The 17522-nt window shown below is 41.5% G+C and overlaps 1 protein-coding gene across 2 annotated transcripts; it reads left to right on the top strand.

Annotated features, from left to right (window-relative positions):
* The first annotated feature begins 1633 nt into the window (after window positions 1-1633).
* On the top strand, window positions 1634-13793 carry PHAX (phosphorylated adaptor for RNA export). 2 transcript variants are annotated; one of them, XM_087741963.1, is made up of 5 exons: window positions 1634-1888; window positions 3851-4470; window positions 7772-7892; window positions 9823-9940; window positions 11597-11769. In XM_087741963.1, the coding sequence occupies exons 1-5, from the start codon at window positions 1784-1786 to the stop codon at window positions 11629-11631; spliced, it is 999 nt and encodes a 332-aa protein (XP_087598089.1). In that variant the 5' UTR covers window positions 1634-1783; the 3' UTR covers window positions 11632-11769. The 2 variants fall into 2 exon arrangements, with proteins under 2 accessions (XP_087598089.1, XP_087598088.1); XM_087741962.1 differs by having other exon boundaries at window positions 1635-1888; window positions 9823-9906; window positions 11597-13793.
* The last annotated feature ends 3729 nt before the right edge of the window (window positions 13794-17522 follow it).

The raw sequence follows: 17522 nt of genomic DNA on the forward strand, positions 1-17522 counted from the left end.
AAACTCAGGATTTTCAAATTCCATCCAGAGACACAGTAAGCATTTCTAAGCTGCACTGCACCCTGCCCCACTGCTTAGTGTACACAGCTGAGGGACCGTGTATGTACTCATTACCAAAGGAAATATATGAATTACCGAAAGAACGCAGAAGCTGAATTGATCTATCTGGCATGACTCAGAGCTAAAACAACCAGAAAGACCTCCTTTGGACTCCTAATTGGCACAGCCAAATGGGAAGTTGTTGACCATTGAGCATCACAGCCTATCATTGAAGCAAACGCTCATTTTCTCACCTTCAGTTTGAAGGATGCCTACCAGCAATCTCTTAACACTTTCCATTTAGGGAGCACACCAACTGGGAAAAACATTTGTTCCGAGACAAAATGTGGCAGCACGATTTCTTTCCCTTTATTGAAGAATCACTGTCCGTGAACATTTGTGAAGAAATGACAATCACATTTATTTTTTTCCTTATATAAATGAGCATTACACTTCATCGCCTCTGCAAGCAGAGATGTAATACTGTAAAACGTGCAGTGTATTTGAATTTCCACCACTGCAGACCTGTCCTCAGATGAAATTATCTAATCTACATCCGTTTATACCACCTGAGGATACTGGACATTTGGTATATTCGGTATGTGCAGTATATTTGGTATATGCGTATATTCGTTCATCACTTTTGTCACTCCCATCTCCACTTTTAGTCTTGTGTCACCAAATACCACCACGTCTGCGTCATTACTCACAAGAAGGAAGGAGAGAGCTTAAACTCCATGATCACAATTCTTTTAGCTGTTTAACACAGGTTCCTAACAGCCCTAGAAATTATGGCACGACTTTTCTATCTTGTGCTTTATCCTGATCAGTCTATTATTTTTTTCAGCGGCGCATGGCAGGCATGGGAGGCCTTTCACAGGTTTAAGTTTGCCTGCCTGGTTTGAACTGGATTGGACTGTTGCAATTAATAAGAATAGCTCCACTTCAGATTATTAATCCCTTCATCAACCTAATACTCCGTGCTTGTTATAGAGGCATACGTACACCCTTGCACAGTGACATTTTAGCTTTCTGGTGCACAGATGACAGCTTGAGCCGTATGTAAATTAACACATAGGAGCATACAGTAATTTAGGCTGAAATGGACCCCGGGAGGTCACTTAGTCCCCGCTGACTAGCAGGGAACAGACGCTTGTCCACGCAGCTGCGTAAGCAAGAACTGCTTTTCTTTCACGATTTGGTAAGAAATACCTCAAGAATCTGCTGTAGAGATCAAAACGGCGCGTCTTACTAACTCGCTAATACAACAGCTTGTTATCGCCCCTTGTGTCGAGGAGCTGCACGCCGCGGCCGGCGCCCACGGCGCTGGGCGGCCCCCGCGGCCACCGAGGCGACGGACGCGCACGGCCCTGCCAGCCACCCCGAGCCCGCGGTAAAGCCGACCGGGGCGGATTTTCATCTCAACTTCTTTCTTTGCGCAGCACCGGCCGTTTCCACAGCTGCAGCGACACGACGACGCGCCGGGAGGGCGGCGCGAAACGCCGCCGCCTCGCCGCCTCCCTCCCCGCCGCCGACAAGATGGCGGCCGGGCGCAACGCACTTCCCTCCCCTCCCCTCCCCTCCCCTTCCCTTCCCTTGCCGCCCGCTGGCCGGCGCTCCCGAGACGCACCGCGCCCTCCGTCACGGGCGCCCGCTTTCCCTATTGGTGAGAGGGGGGTCGCCGCGCGCCGCGGCTGCGCCCGCCCGTCGCTCCTCCCTCCGCCCCCGGCGCCGCGGCGGCGAGATGGCGCTGGAGGCGCGGAGGATGGAGGGCGACGTGGAGGACGGCGAGCTCTCCGACTCGGACTCCGACATGCCCGGCGTCGGCTCCCCCGGGGAGCCGCAGCAGGTGGGGAAGGGGAGGGGGCAGGCGGCGGGGCCCGGGCTCCAGCCGCAGCCGCGCCACCCCTGGCGGCGGGCCGCGGGAGGCCCAGCCGGGAGAACGCAGCCGCAGGGCCCCTGCCGCCGCCGCCGCCGCCGCCGCCGCCGCCGCCCGTGGTGGCCCGCTGCCGGCCGGAGGGCGGGAGGCGCTGGACGGTCCCGGGGGCGGCCGAGCCGGGGCGGTGCTCGGCGCTTGCGGGAGGGGGGGCCCCGGTAGCGCCCGGGCGGCTGGATCAGGGGGGGTTCCCCAGGGGTGGCCGCCGCCTTCCCCGTGCCCTGGGCCCGGGAGCCGGCTCGTTCCCCCGGCGCCCGTTCCTTTGGGAAAACCGCGTGCTGCCGCGGGGCGGGGGAGCTCTTGTCGTGGCTGGGCACTGGGTCGGGTGAGGAAAGGCGAGTGCGCCCCGGCACCGCCGGTCGCTTCGAGAACGATGGAAACGAGCCGCTGTGAAAGCGCGTGAGAGCAGTGAGCGGCGGTTCCCGCCTTCCCCTGACTGTCCAACTCTTCTGCATCCGTGAGTTGCTGAAGAGATGTTAGTTACTGCCAGGTGTCTCACGTCGTTTTCGTGTTAGGGAGTTTATGAGGAATTTGTCGTGGTGTGCAGGCAGGGAAAGATTTCAAAGCGAGATGAATCAGTGTATGACACCGTATGTATACGGGTTTTTGTTTTCTTCCGTTAGTTTCTGGAGTTGTTAGTGTTCTGCGTTATGGAATACACTTTAAATGAAAGGTTTGTATCTCATAACGTGATAAATTAAGTTGGAGACTTGTGCTTTCTGTTTGCTGATGAGAGGAAGAGAAGCGATGCCATCATGTTGGTGAAAGCCGTAAGATTAAAGGAAGAGTTTTTATTTCCCCTGAAACTGCGGGAAGAGGTCTTATTTTTAAAGATCACAGGATAGCCTGTAGCTTTATGATAGGAAACCAGTTAGGGCAAACTGGAATTGAGAGTAAGGAAAACGCTTACTGCAGATTAGCACAGACAACGTGGCCAAAAATTTCCAGCAATTGGGAGGAAGAATTCTGAGTTGAGTTAAGCGTGGTGCTTTCGCAGGTTATGCGTATTTGAGCGGGTTTGGCTTTCGTATTTTAGTTCACCTGTCTGGTGTATGGGGAAACAGCATTCCTTGAATATATCTTTATAGCAGTGGCACTTCTTTTGTAAAGTATGTTGAAACCTTTAGCATTTTTTGTCCTAATTGATAAGCCATAGTGAGTCTGTGGTGTCTTGTTGGCTTCGAGGAAGAAAACCCCCAGTTTTTCTGTACGGTACTACTGTCCCCAGCTGGTCATATGCTGTCCCGATTGAAAGAGACTCATAATACACACTTAACTTCTCAAGGTTTGAGCAGCATCCCACTTTTGTGGGTTTGGTTTTGTGTTTTTTGGTCATTTTTTCGTCTCACTTGAGTCTCTGGGAACACTACTGTGGTTGCAGATCACTAGTCTTGACTCCTTTCAGACTCCGGAGATAATATTAATTTTTTAATGTTAAAAAACCTTCTGCTAAGTTGCTGTGATGGTTTATGTGTTTATTCTTTGTTAGAACTGCTGTGCGTGTTGTGTCTTTGTCCGATTTGGGACTTTTAATAGCTTTTCCAGTCTTTTGTTTATAAATTTTTTTTTTATTTATAAAATTATTTTCCGATAATTTTAATTTCATTCAACAAAGATTACATTAAGTAGGTTAGTGACTCCTGATACATGTTTTCTATAGCAGCCATGCCGTCTTTCATATACGAGCATTCAAAATGCAGAAGTTTCATAGAATGCTCCTGTCAGCGGCAGTCCAAAAGATGCTCCTAGAGAACTGGCCAGTCAGTCACCAGTCAGAATTAAGTTTACTAGCTAATCAAATCTTTGGTGTGAGTTGATAGTTCTTTTAATCTCCAAGAGTAACTAAATGAACGGACATGTGCTTTTTCATTTCAGAAATCACATGATGGTAATGATTCAGGCAGACCATTCCAGAGCAGCATTTCATCATGTGCACCGAGTGTTCCTTATCGAACAACCAAAAGTGTGGATTCAAGTGACGAGAGCTTTTCTGAATCTGATGATGACAGCTGTCTGTGGAAAAGAAAACGACAGAAGTGTTTCAGCTTCCCTCCTGCTAAATCTGAGCCTTTTCCGCTTAGCCAGAGCCACCAAAACCAAACTGCTCTAGGTGGCAAGAAGGTCAACAACATTTGGGGTGTGGTGCTTCAGGAGCAGAATCAGGATGCGGTGGCTACTGAACTTGGGATTCTAGGCATGGATGGTAGTATTGACAGAAGCAGGCAGTCTGAGACTTACAATTATTTATTGGCTAAAAAGCTGATGAAGGAGGCTCAGCAGAAGGAGGCAGAGACTTTAGATAAAGAACTGGATGAATACATGCATGATGACAAGAAAACAGTGCCAGCAGAAGCAGAAAATGGGCAAGGCTTTCTCAAACGGAAGCGGCCTGTAAAAGATAGACTGGGTGAAAGACAAGAAATGAAATATAAAGGAAGGTATGAGATAACAGAAGAAGATTCAGATGAAAAAGTGGCAGATGAAATTGCTTATCGGTGAGTTTAATAACAGTCTGTCTTCACTTCCTTAAGTATTGGTAAGCTGTTGATGGAAGAGAAGAGGGGGGGAAAAAAGCTTTCTTACTGCTAAATATGTAAGATGTCATACCACGTTACAAAAAGCGTGAGTGCCTTGTGTGTATTTCCAAAATCGTGGGACTAAAATGCAGCATTATGGCTGGTATCTTGTAGAAGCATACAGTAATACTGTCGATTTTTTTTTTTTTTTTTTAAGATCCACTGCAAAGGTTTGTTATTTAAGAACAATGGCAAGGAAAAATATTGTTTCTCATGACACAGTGTGCTGGTTTTGGCTGGGGTAAAGATAATTTTCTTCAGAGTGGCTAGTATGGGGCTATGTTTTGGATTTGTGCTAAAAGAGTGTTGATAACACAGGAATGTGTTAGTTACTGCTGAGCAGTGCTTAGACGGAGCAGTGCTTACACGGAATCAAGGCCTTTCTGCCTCTCACACCAGTGGGCTGGGGGTGCACAAGAAGTTGGGAGGGGGCACAGCTGGGGGAAGCAGAAGGAAGGAGGGGTCATTTGGAGTTACGACATTTGTCTTGCCAAGTAAACATTACGCATGATGGAAGCCTGCTTTCCTGGAGATGGCTGGACACCTGCCTGCCAGTGGGAAGCAGTAAATGAGTTCCTTGTTTTGCTTTGCTTGCGTGCATGGCTTTTGCTTTACCTATTAAACTGTCTTGACCTCAACCCCTAAGTTCTCTCACTTTTACCCTTCTGATTCTCTCCCCCCCCCCCCGAGTTGTGGGGAGACTGAGTGAGCGACTGTGTGGTGCTTAGTTGCTGGCTGGGCTTAAACCACAACACACGAATTTAGTAGTGGCTTTTTTAGGAAATACCCTGTGAGTAAAGATGCGTATTTGGAGTTGGACACCAATGAACACCTGTGGTCACCATGAAAATCTCGCTAAGTTGTAAATCTTTGAAACTGTAGGTAGCTTGGACTGTGTAGTGTTTTGGAGAACACAGCTTCTGAAATACACGTATTCTTTACACAGAACATGCTTGTCTGAAGAAAATGTTTTGCTGCTGTTGTAACCAAGGGCTGCGCCAAGGTTAGACACCAGCACTGAAATCAAGCCTTGCCCCTTTCTGTGTTGTGAAACGGAGCTGTAGTTCTGTGCTAATTTATGGAAGCCAGTGTTGGGGTTACCAAGTTCCAGCCATATGCACACTTAGTACCATCCAGTTCTTTTCACGGTCCTGCCATTTAGTTATTGCACACTGAGCTGAGTCAGAAAACTTATCTGTCCAAAAGCGTGTTGCTTTTTTTGAAGAGTTAGTTTGCAGACAGATTTGTTTCCCGAACCAACTTGCTGCACCATTTCCTTTGAGCTGGCACTGGCAGCGCTGGACGGGTGGTGTGAGGGAGGGCACGTGACTGCAGTCATTCTTACTTAGATTGACTGAAACTGACACAGTCTTTTTTCCGTGATGAAAGGGAAAAAAGTGGTGTTAAATAGGGAACGAGCGTTACAAGATTTACCACTTGTTCACTTGACATTTAAATAAAACCTGGGTTTATTGATCGTCGTTGATTTCTTACACGTGAAACTTACTATTGCCATATGCTGAGATACAGCAACTAGGCAATTATTAATGCTGTTATCAGTTCTTGGTAGCTGCTCATTTTTAAATTTGAAAACTTTGAGCATGTTTCTTGTAATAAACTTTCCTTTGTTATATTGAGCTTGATTAAAATAGGGCAGAAACCTCTTTTTCTAATCGTTTATAGTAGTAGTGGTGCTGAACTGCATCAGTAGGGTTGTGGTTATACACGTCACAGCAGTGTTGTTTGATCTGTGCTGTGCCATCTCTGCCTGGATTCATAACCTTTTGTTGTGCTGGCTCACACAGTGAACTGAAATCAAAGAGTTTTTCTGACCATCTTGTGCCATTTTTTGCCCTTTACCTGATCCAGTTCCTGTTGCAGTGCACAGCTGCTTGTTGAAGTACACAGGAGGTACAGGAGGATTGTGCAGGGCCAGAATGAACACTAGGTGGGGGTTTGGCTGCTGAAGCTGCCCCTGCTCCTAACAGAAGGTCTATTGAAGCAGCTCTGTAAGGAATCCTGGTTATCTTCAAGTTCTCTGCATCTTTGAGAAACATTTCCGTCTCTTCCAATAATTCACAATTTAGAACTCAATCCTGTAAATATTTAAGAAAGCATTTACCTTCTGATGCCTTATCATTCATTGAACTCAGTGAGATTAAACACAACATGTAAAGTCAAGTGGGTTGGGTAATCCTTTTCATGATTAGGACAATTGTCACTAAAATGGGTGTTTGAACATTTAATTTCAGGTGACTTCAGTCATACAGTTGAAGTTGGTTGTTCTAAATCATGGCTCATGCCTGTGGTCAGACACCTTCTATTATGTAGTCGCTGTAACATATGCGACTTTACAGCACAGTAATGTCACTTGGAGCAATTAGGCTAGACAGTGGTCTTCAAGAAATTGAGGTAATGATGGTGGTGGTCTGTTGGTTCCCAAAGTGTAAAACCACTGAGCTCTAGTGCCTAGGACTGTGCTTCATGAGAAGCTTTGTCATTAAAAAATGAGAATTGAGCATATGAACTCTTGCTCTGGCCAAGTAGTAGTGATTTGTGGGCTTACAATGTTTTCCAGTGAGAGTATGTACTTTGGCACAGTGAATTGGTGCTATGTAAGCCTCTCCCTTCATGCAGACTGAGAATGAAAATTTCTGTGTGAGGACCTTGTTGCTAGCTAAAGAATACAATTTAACTCAGTAATATTGCAGTATTTTTGTCTTGTTTGCATTTTATAGGTTGTCATAGATCAGGCAACATCCCGATTTCTTTTTCATTATGTCGGTTTGTCTGAATGGCACATGATACAGGGGAGCTTTTACACTTACTGTTGTCTCCAGTTAATTGTTGATTTAACTGTAAAAGGTGCTGTCATTTTAACTGTGAAATGCACAGCCGACTTTTATGCTTTAATTTCAGAGATTTATACAGTTTCATATTCGGTTTAAGCTTTCACACATCAATAGAAGAAAAATAATCACTCAATGCATTTTCATTAAAACAGATTTTAAAAATGCATGCTTTAGAGAAAACTGTCCCTCAGAAGCTCAGTATTTTGAGACCTGATTCAAGAAGCCATTGAAACATATTTAAATGTATAGAGTCTTTAATTTTAGCACATGAATTATTCATTATGGAAGTTCCATGGTCAGTTTTACTTGAGAAATTATACTGACAATGAATGTGTCTTCTTTTTTTTTTTTTCCCCCCCTCCTCTAAGGCTTTGTGAGCCAAAGAAAGATTTAATCGCCCGAGTAGTGAAAATAATTGGGAAAAGAAAAGCTATGGAACTGCTTATGGAAACAGCTGAAGTGGAACAAAATGGTGGACTGTTCATAGTGGTAAGAACAATGTGATATTGTGGGTTTGCGGGACACGCACAACTTTTTACTTGTAGAATATTTACGTAGTGTTGTTGCATAGCTTTCACGTTGGACAGGTTCTCCCAGAGTTTCACGGCCTTCCCTTGCCATGAAAGTTTATCATATAATAAATAAATACTAGTATAACCTTCCAGCAGGATTTGAGTAAACAGTGAGAGGAATGGACCTGGAAATTGCCCAACTTTTTGTACTACATTAGTATCTGATTTGCAGTGATAACATTGTATCTGCTACTCTGCCTCCCCTGGGGGTCTTTCACTGGCAGACTTAAGAGTGAAGGATTCTGAAGCTTGAATAAAAGCTTGCAATGTTAGGATCCAGGTGAAGCCTCTGGCACGTTGCTTCAGTAAGTCAGGTGGATGTTTGACAGCGCTGACCTATCTACTAGGTTAATCAGCATGCCATCAGAGATCAACATACTCAGTAGTGAGCGTTTCTAATGTCGCATTTGAAGAGTAACTTTCAAAAGGGAATCTGTTAGCTTTATTAGAGAACCATTGGCTTGTGTATCAGTAGAGCAAAGCTGAGAACTGATTTCTGTTACAAATCATCGTAAAAATCCTGTACGTAATGGTTAGGTTATGAATTTCTCAGTATGTTTTGGTTTTTATTAAATAATGAGCCTCAGTGCAAAAGTTCAGAGAAAAAAAAAAGTGGGAGGAAACTAGTAAGTACTTTCAGACATCTGTTTATAATTTACACCTCTTAAGTTCTATCATTGGAAGCAGAGACAAGGGGGGGAAAAAAAGGGGTTGGGGGCAAAAAAATACCCAGCCCAAAGGAAAAAAAAACACCACTGCTGCCTCCTTCTTTCCCCCCCCCCCCCCCGCAAAAAACAATAACTTTTCAGCTAGCAACTTGTCTTAGAAGCAGTCTATTGTCTCGAAGGATTAAAGTACTTATTAACAAGTATTTACCAAGGAGATGAAAGCACACAACTCCTGGGAGCACAGGTTCCTTTGGCTGCAGATCAGAGTACGCCATTTGAAAGGCAGATCAGACTGTTTTTCTTGGTGGGGATTTTGTGCTGATAGGATGATAAAAGTATGTGGTGTCTGCTGTTTCAAGAACATACTCAAAAATTTACCTTCTCTGTTCTTAGAACTTTTGTATTTTACTTTGTTATTTAGCAGAAAAGTAGTATCACATTTAATAGAATATCAGAGCACTGGAGTAACAGATCAACTTTATATACTATCAATGGTAGTTGAATAATAGTATGATAATTAGTGCTTATAATTTGCAGAGGTTTCAAAGTGAGTCCATTCATGCTTCAGTATGAGATATCGCACCCCTGCTGTTACACTGAAAACTGTTGAAGCATGGAACTAATGTGTTATGGGGAGAAATTTCAAAGTACATGTTGTGTTCATATGCCTTACGCAGAAATGGAAGATCCTGCAGATGTGCGGATACATTGTAGAATTGCTGAGCACAGTTAAAAAAAAAGAGATGTACATAATTTTATGAAATTCATTTTTGACATCTTACTGGGCTTATGTGTTAGGAATATTCTGAATATTTAACCTAGTACATACATTATTGCAGATAGTTCTGAAAGTAGTTAGAATGCTATTTGCGTTTTGTTTCTTCACTACCAAAATCAGATTTAGTATGTAGTTGAACAGTTTGGTATTATGTTCTAAAGCAAATTGTTTGTAACCTCATAGTTTACCTGTCCAAATGTAGCAAGCTTGTTGTTGACCTTCTTATGACTAGTTCAGTCACAAATAAAACATAGCCAGGGTTGTTTTTATGTAATACCTAACACAGCAGAACTCAATTATTTTTATTTTCTCTCAATACAAAGCATTGTCTTAGATGCTATTTTTATATCAACACTTATGTATTAAGCTTGCTATTACTAATTTACTCCTTCCCTATTAAGAACGGCACTAGGAGAAGAACACCAGGGGGCGTTTATTTAAACCTGCTGAAGAACACACCTAGCATCAAAGAAGAACAAATCAAGGTAAAATTGTCAAGACTGCAAATGATTGTCCAAAGTAAATTTTGTTTTTTTTCTACTAGAAACGTTATGACTGAATCTCTCTCATTACTTCTAGCAAGTTTATATTCCAAAGAAACTAGCTTTTCACGTTCAAAATATAATAAAAAAAAAGACACAGGAAAAAAATTGATTAATTGCCATTCACACTAGGCAGAGAGAACACCTTTTCCATATTGCCAGTCGCAAAAACCTGTTGAGGATCATGTGACTGTAGAGTCTGAAGAGATAAACATTGTATTTTCCTTAATTTGTATATACCTTACAGCAATGTTATCTGCAATTGTATTTCTCCCTTTGGAGCTCTGCATCATCGTGCATGGATTGAATGGTGTTCTTTTAATAGAATATTTTTGTCCTATATAGCTCCAGCTGTAGCACCGGGCAGTATTTCCCATTAAATCAGATACTGGTCTGAACCTAGTCTGCATTGCTCACTGGCCTCATCTGTGGTGCTCACCAAATTAGTTTTGTCAGCTTGTAAATATTATTGCCTTTCCTTTTAGCATATGAAATAGACTGAGATGGTATTTTCTTCATTCAATTAAAACAACTTGGTTTTTTCATAGTATTTGCCACTTTAGTAAAGTTTTTGTTTAAAGAAAGATTCATTTATTTTGCTTGTAGATGGCTACAGCTCACTCTGTAAACCATTCCAGCTTCTGGTATTGGGAATTGAGAAACAAATCAACATAAACCATGATTGTCTGTTTTATGTTTTTTCTAAAAAAAAAACCAAACCAACCTTTCATAACTTACAGTGGTCACAAAAAATTGCAAGTTTGATCACTTTACCCCATTACAAAAGAAAAAAAATTGCTTATCTACCCCTCTTCCATGCCTTGTAATTGTGTGTCTCATTCTTCTCTTGCTGATACCGGCAAGTGTTTAATGAGGCAACAGTTTTCACTCAGCAAAATTGATTGATGGTATGAGGCATCATTTGTCATACAAACCTGTGGGAAAAGTATGTGTAATCCTGTCATCACGGAGGCTGTCATGTGTACAACTCTCACAGATTTGCATATCCTTAGCACTTGACTTCCAGCTTTTGGGGAGAAAAAAAGCGTTAATGTTTTCTGTATGCAATTTTTGTCTTTTAAAAAATAAGCAGGGAAAGAAAGGCATGTAGCAGCATTTAGCTCTGCTACATGATATTCACCCCCTTGAAATACAGAGGAAACTCACAACAGTCTTGTTTTGTAGTAGAGTAGATGTTAATGAGGTTCACAAATGTTTGACAGTAAAGGTCATGAGACCTGGGCTCAGATTGCAGTTGTGGAGGAAAGTTCTCTCAAGTTGTTGTAGAACGTTTGGTCGTATTTTCTCTACAGGTCCCTCTGTATGGCAGCACGACCCTCTGGTGTACCACGCATTCCTCCCGGTTTTGTATCATCAGCAAACTTGAAATGAAAACTTAGTGATACTTACATACACTTTGAGATTGCTGAGAAATTATGTAATAAAATTATGTATGGGGCATTTTCCGTAAGTGCAGTCTATCCTCATACTTCTATCATCAATAACGTGTATCTTAGTTAGATATTATTGAACAATATTTGTAATAATAAAAAAAAAAATATTTCTTCATGTTTTCTTTAGGAAACACTAGTAAAATGCATATGCCAAACTTTTTTTTTTGTTTTCTTTCAAGGAAATATTTTATCTGGAAAACCAAAAGGAGTATGAAAACAAAAAAGCTGCTAAGAAGAGGAGAATACAAGTTCTAGGAAAGAAGATGAAAAAAGCCATTAAAGGGCTTAACCTGCAAGAATATGATGATGCATCTCGTGAGACTTTTGCTAGCGATACAAATGAGGCTCTGGCTTCCCTGGATGATCTACAGGAGGGGCATCAAGAAGCAAAGATGGAACCTGAAGATATTATTGAAATTGATAATCCTCACGATTTGGAGATCTTCTAGTTCCCAATGTTCTTGATAACAAAGTCTCTATAAAACATATTAAATGAGCCTTTCTTATAATCCCATGGCTTCTTGTTTTCATAAGCTGCAGAAACATGGGAAATATTTGATGCTGAAGAACATGACATAATTCTTAGCTAAATTTAACAGCATGAAAGATGTTAATTGTCCTGTTTGTTTGCTGAGTCCTCAAAAACTTAACATTTTTCTAGATAACAGCTCTGCGTTACCATGTTGGTTCCTTAGGAACTTTTTTTAGCCATGTGTTAGGTTTAGGAATTAAGGCTATGTTTTAAGGAAATACATCATATTTAATTTGCTGAAGCTAAAGAAATCATCAAGTGAGCAATGCTCCTCATTACGATGGCACAGAAAAAATAGTATAAAGTTAGTCTTGACATAAAAGAATGTGTGTTCTTAATATGGCAGTGTGTTGACAAGAATAGCAGTGTTTATAGGATTAAGACCTGTAAAAGCAGATTGGTTTGTGAAATAAACTTAATTTTAATAGTGAATGACCTTTGAATAACAACCTTGTAAATAAGCACTGTTGAGCAATGTATGTTTTAAATTTCTGCAACAGTTTAATCCTTTGTATTACAATAGTGGCTTGAGCTTCCTGCCTGTTCTGTTTAGACTTTTTCCATGATTAGACACACACACGACTTATACAGATCTTTTTGTTTGAAAACAAATATAACTGAATGCTTTCTCACTAGTGAGATTTTACTAAACTGTGTTCCCCACGAGGGTCTGTAGACTCTTCATGCTGGTATAAACCCTTTACCTTGCAGTTCTTGTTTCCAGGCTTCCTCTCATGAGTGCGGTAGGATAAAGAAATGTGCGATTGCAGAAGTTCTGACGTTTTTCTATGCCGACTCTTAAGAAATTAATAGTATGCAAAAAATGATTTTTTTACTTGATGCAGAAGACTGTTGTGTAGTTTGTAAGTTCAGTTGAAGACAACTTCTATGTTGAATGTTGTTTTTAATATAACTGAAGAACGTGTGACACTGATATGTATGATGTCTAAAATGCTTTATCACTAATAAGTTGTGTTTTTGTGACCAGACACTATTTTTCCAGTATAAAATATTTCTGAAGTATTAATGAATGAATTCACTTTCAAACGCAACAACAAACTTCTGCACATAAATTTTGTTCACTTGGAGTCCTTGGATTTCAGAAGCAAAGCATATCACTAAAACACATAATGAAGTTATAATATTGAACAATCCAGTACTGTCAAGAGCTGGTATTTAAAGGACTACAACATTTGAAGAGAGTTCTTAACATACAGCACATTCCATTATATGCTTTACTAAATTTAGAGTTTTGACTTTTCTGCATTTTTCTCTTCATGTGCCAGAGCTCCCTATTGTTAAGAAGTTATTCATCAGATGTGAAGCATGCCTTTGCTGGTAGTAGTTAAACTTGCTGAAATAACAAAAAGTTTTGATTTGTTCATTAACTTTCCTAACAAACCTGTGATGGTCAGAGTACTAAACTGGTAACGCATGTAAGGGAAACAGAATTTTGCACTATTTTGTACTATTGTACTATTAGTACTATTTGTACTAATAGTTTCATCCTAGTTTTGGGAGCTGCTTGGGAATGTCATAACAATTTTCTGGATAGAATCAGAAAATTTTAATGGTGGTTTAAGCAATTTCTTATTGTTATGTAATTTTCTGCTAATGAGCACTGTATTTTTTAAATGTTAGTATTTTTTATGTTGATTTCCCAGGTAAGGGGTGCTGAAACAATGTGTAAAGTCTTCTCTTTAACAAAAGGAAGATGATACAGAGTGTCCCTTCCTTCCTTCCGGTGTCTAACTGGCCTTTGCTTACCTTCTGTTTTCTCTGTTTTCTATTTTCTTCGGCTTTCAACACAGTCCTTTCAAAAGGAAGCCTGTTCAAAACCATGAGCAACTAGTCTTCATTCCTATTACACCAGCAATTTCTTTTTCTTTACTTTTGGTATCAAAAAGATTGCACCAGGCAGCACCAGTTTTTGTGTGGCACTGTAGCGACTGCAGTTGAACTTTGGTTTGTTAGTGGGGTCGCGGAGCTGATCCTCCCCTCTCCGCAGTCTGGCACAGGCCCCTGCCCTCTTCTGTGGGATGCAGCTGCTTGTGCTGGGGAGGGGGGGGGTGGTGGCAGCCCGGCACTGGCCGCATCGTGAGTCCATGTGTGACAGAGTTTGAGGCTTGTGTCACCAAGCCTTGAGTTGAGCGTGGGCAGTGCTGGAGCTGAGGAGCCCAGGGCTTTGGAGTCTGGTGCTGCAGTCACCACAGTTTCCAGCAGGACTGATGCAGATGTGCAAGGGTGAGAAAGAACAGGCTGTGACATTCCTGTGTGTTGCTGTAGGTCTGGCTCTTCTCTCTGTATGTGACTGAGCTTGCTGGAAGGTGTTGAGAGGGATACAGTGGTGGTCACGTTCATCTTCCTCATCAAACAGCTTTTCACTACTCTCTCTTCATTTTCTTTCAAAATTACTGCAAGAGTAGCATGGGTAAGGCTAGAGGTTTTCTCTCTGAACTCCCACATGTTCAACTTGTCTAGTCTGTCCTGAGATGATACTTGCAGAGATAGCAGCTCTGTTGTGCTTGTTAGTCGACTATGGCTTGCGACTCAGCTGGCTTGCATGGGCTGTGTTTTGTCTGGGAACATAATGCCCTGGTGTTGAGATTTTAGTAGTTGATGTTTTACAGACCAAAATGCAAATACAAGGGTTGGGTTTTGTGTTCTTACGTTTCTCTAATGGGCAGATGTGATTGAGGCATCATCTTTACTGCAAATGTAGACTGCATATTGCTGGGACAAATATCACCCTCCATCCCTTAAGCTATAACAGTGTAATAAGCCATCTCTGTCATGCCTGAAGCAGACAGTGAAAATGTGGGAAATGTGCTCTGGTTTGAAAACAGAAAGCTTGTTTGTAACCAAAGATGTTTTTCTTCCGTATACCCCAAATTCAAGTAAGAAAACAATGCTTTTTGGTATCACAGGAAAAATTAATTTATTAATGATTCAGTTTTATAGTGGATCATGACGGCATCACTTTAATTACAATATTACAGATTCTTCTTCCCCTTCCAAGCAGATGATCTCATTAAGATGTTTTTATGTCCTGCAGGCTTACTAAATGCTCTTTGCCAAAATTCTCAAGCAAGCATGGAATGACCTAGTGCTTACTGTGACGCCTTGGAAAGAAGATATAAAGAATAATTTGAATTGAAAGGTAGTGATAGTGAGATCAGAAAGTGGTTTTGTATTGCACGCAGCTTAATAGTTGTCCCATACTCCCCAAGGTGCTGCTGGGTACCTGCAGCAACTCATATTGAATCAAGTTCCAAAGATCAAGCCAGACAGCAATGTTTTGCTATTCTCTCTGTACCATATTCATAGTGCTAGTAGGACATTTTATCCTGGAGCTTATCACTGTCTAAAACATGTCTAAATCTTAGTCTGTTTTTATCATAATTTAAAAAAAAAAAAATGTGTGACCGTGACTCCTTTTATATGTTATGAGAAACAGTTAGAGACAGATAGCTGGCACATGCAGGGTTACTCATTCTGTAGGACTGTGTGGTTTCTGAAAGATCTATGAGGGGCCAAAGAGGGAGAGGAAGAGGAAAACCGCAATAACAAGGTATAAAGGTAATGGGAGAAGTGAATGAAAAGGAGATGACTACATTAATTATGACAATCACTGTTACAGAGAAGTTGAACTCCTTGTGCTTTGTCAGAGTAAAGGTGTGGAGGGGTAGACTGGGTAATAAAGAAAATTATGAGTTTTTCAAAAGGTGTTTTATTTCAATCTGTTATAAAACTTTGCTATGACAACCCTCATGTGCTGCTGCTGCTGTTTTGACACAGAAAAGTCTGCCAGAGGCGCTTTTTTAAAGTTCAGTTTATTTCAGTGTACAGAGAATTGTGTTCATGGCTCCAGTGAAGATGGGCTTACTTGGTACCCCACTCCTGTTTCTAATTCTTACTGGTCAGCAGCATGTCAAAGATACAAGTCTGTGTCTGAACTACTGTGGTACTTCAGTGATCCTGGGAATATCCAGTCTTGGAGCCTTTGCATCATAGTTTGTTCATGGGATTCAGGAACCTGGCAGAGACGACGATTGCAATTTCCTAGGACCACCTCTTGGCTTCAGCAGGCAGCTGGAGAGCGTGTTACACAGTGGCAACCTTTGCAGCAACTGTGGCCTCTTGATAATTTGCACCTACTGCATCCTATCTGTCTCATTCATGGCCAGCCAGGCCCTTGGAAATTCTTGCAGAACAAAACTTCCCAATATTTAGAAAGGACATATTTGAAGCTTTCTCATCTCCGTATCTGCAACCCTGATAGATGCCACTTTTTCAGAGACGTGGAAGGAGGAAGGAACACCCAACTGTGATAGATTTAATATGGCCCAGCCAAACACATTCCTCAAATCACAAATATACAGACCTAAATACTGATGAAAACGGAAATACGTATCTGGAGTTATAACAGGAGGCTCCACACACAGGTATTCTAGATACTACCTTTTAGGTCAATTGTTTCTTTTTTGCTTGAGCAGAGAGATTCATTTTTCAGTTATTTTAAAAAAAAAAAAAGTAAACCAACATTTTTGTATCATTAAATAAATGCAGCAGAATCTTTCTTATCTTGAAAACTTCACCCCAGAAAGAATTTTTTTTTCCCTTCAAAGCTCATTTGTGATTCAGTATATCAGCATTCTTGTTTAAAACAACATCCCTTTGAAAGGTATTCTCATTTTTCCCCAGAAGTTGCACTTTTTTAATTTGCCCCCTGAATTTTTCATTTGTTCTATCAGTTGGTTTGTTTTTTTTTTTTAAATGATAGTCAAGCTATTTACAGTAATTATTTTCTATTTGTTCTTTAGTTACCACTGACGAGTTTGCATTGACAGCCTCCAACCACTGGAATGTCTTTATTCATCATGCAGAACTTGCTGAAATATATACTGAGGCTCTGGAAGACAGTTTGTTCTTGGAACATGAAGAAAGACTTTGCCATGAAGATGAAAGAAAAGCCTCCAAGAAAAAATAAACGCCTTGGGAAACGTTAATTGCTGATATCCTCATGCATTCCTATGTTTCTAGATACTGGGTAACCGTGATTGCTCATGCATGCAGAAAACTCATGACCTCCTCTTTCCTCTTACAAACAAGCTGGAACAGTATAGTATGTAATGTTGAAATGGCATACAAAACTCCACCAAACTGTTGTGTGGACTGTTTTCTTTATAGAGAAAAGTTAAAAAAACTTGCCTTAATATTGACCTGCTGTCCTTGGTAAAGAATATGAGAACCCAAAATACTTTGGAGTCACTCGGCACTGGTGAGGCCGCACCTCAACTACTGTGTTCAGTTTTGGGCCCCTCACTACAAGATGGACATCGATGTGCTGGAGCATGTCCATAGAAGGGCAACGAAGCTGATGAAGGGTCTAGAGCACAGCTCTTATGAGGAGCGGCTGAGGGAGCTGGGGTTGTTTAGTTTGGAGAAGAGGAGGCTGAGGGGAGACCTTATTGCTCTGTACAACTACCTGAAAGGTGGTTGTAGTGAGGTGGAGGTTGGTCTCTTCTGCCAAGTAACAAGCAATAGGATGAGAGGAAGCAGCCTCAAGCTGT

Source organism: Nipponia nippon, unplaced genomic scaffold (genome assembly GCF_047370975.1).
Source record: "Nipponia nippon isolate SJK-2023a ecotype South Korea unplaced genomic scaffold, ASM4737097v1 scaffold_8, whole genome shotgun sequence".
NCBI lineage: Eukaryota > Metazoa > Chordata > Aves > Pelecaniformes > Threskiornithidae > Nipponia > Nipponia nippon.

Bases quoted from the DNA above. Each gene is read 5' to 3' on its own strand.
- PHAX (XM_087741962.1), top strand. From the start codon at position 1,784: ATGGCGCTGGAGGCGCGGAGGATGGAGGGCGACGTGGAGGACGGCGAG. The intron at 1,889-3,850 runs GTGGGGAAGGGG...TTTTCATTTCAG, and splicing joins CCCCCGGGGAGCCGCAGCAG to AAATCACATGATGGTAATGA. The intron at 9,907-11,596 runs GTAAAATTGTCA...TTTTCTTTCAAG, and splicing joins TCAAAGAAGAACAAATCAAG to GAAATATTTTATCTGGAAAA.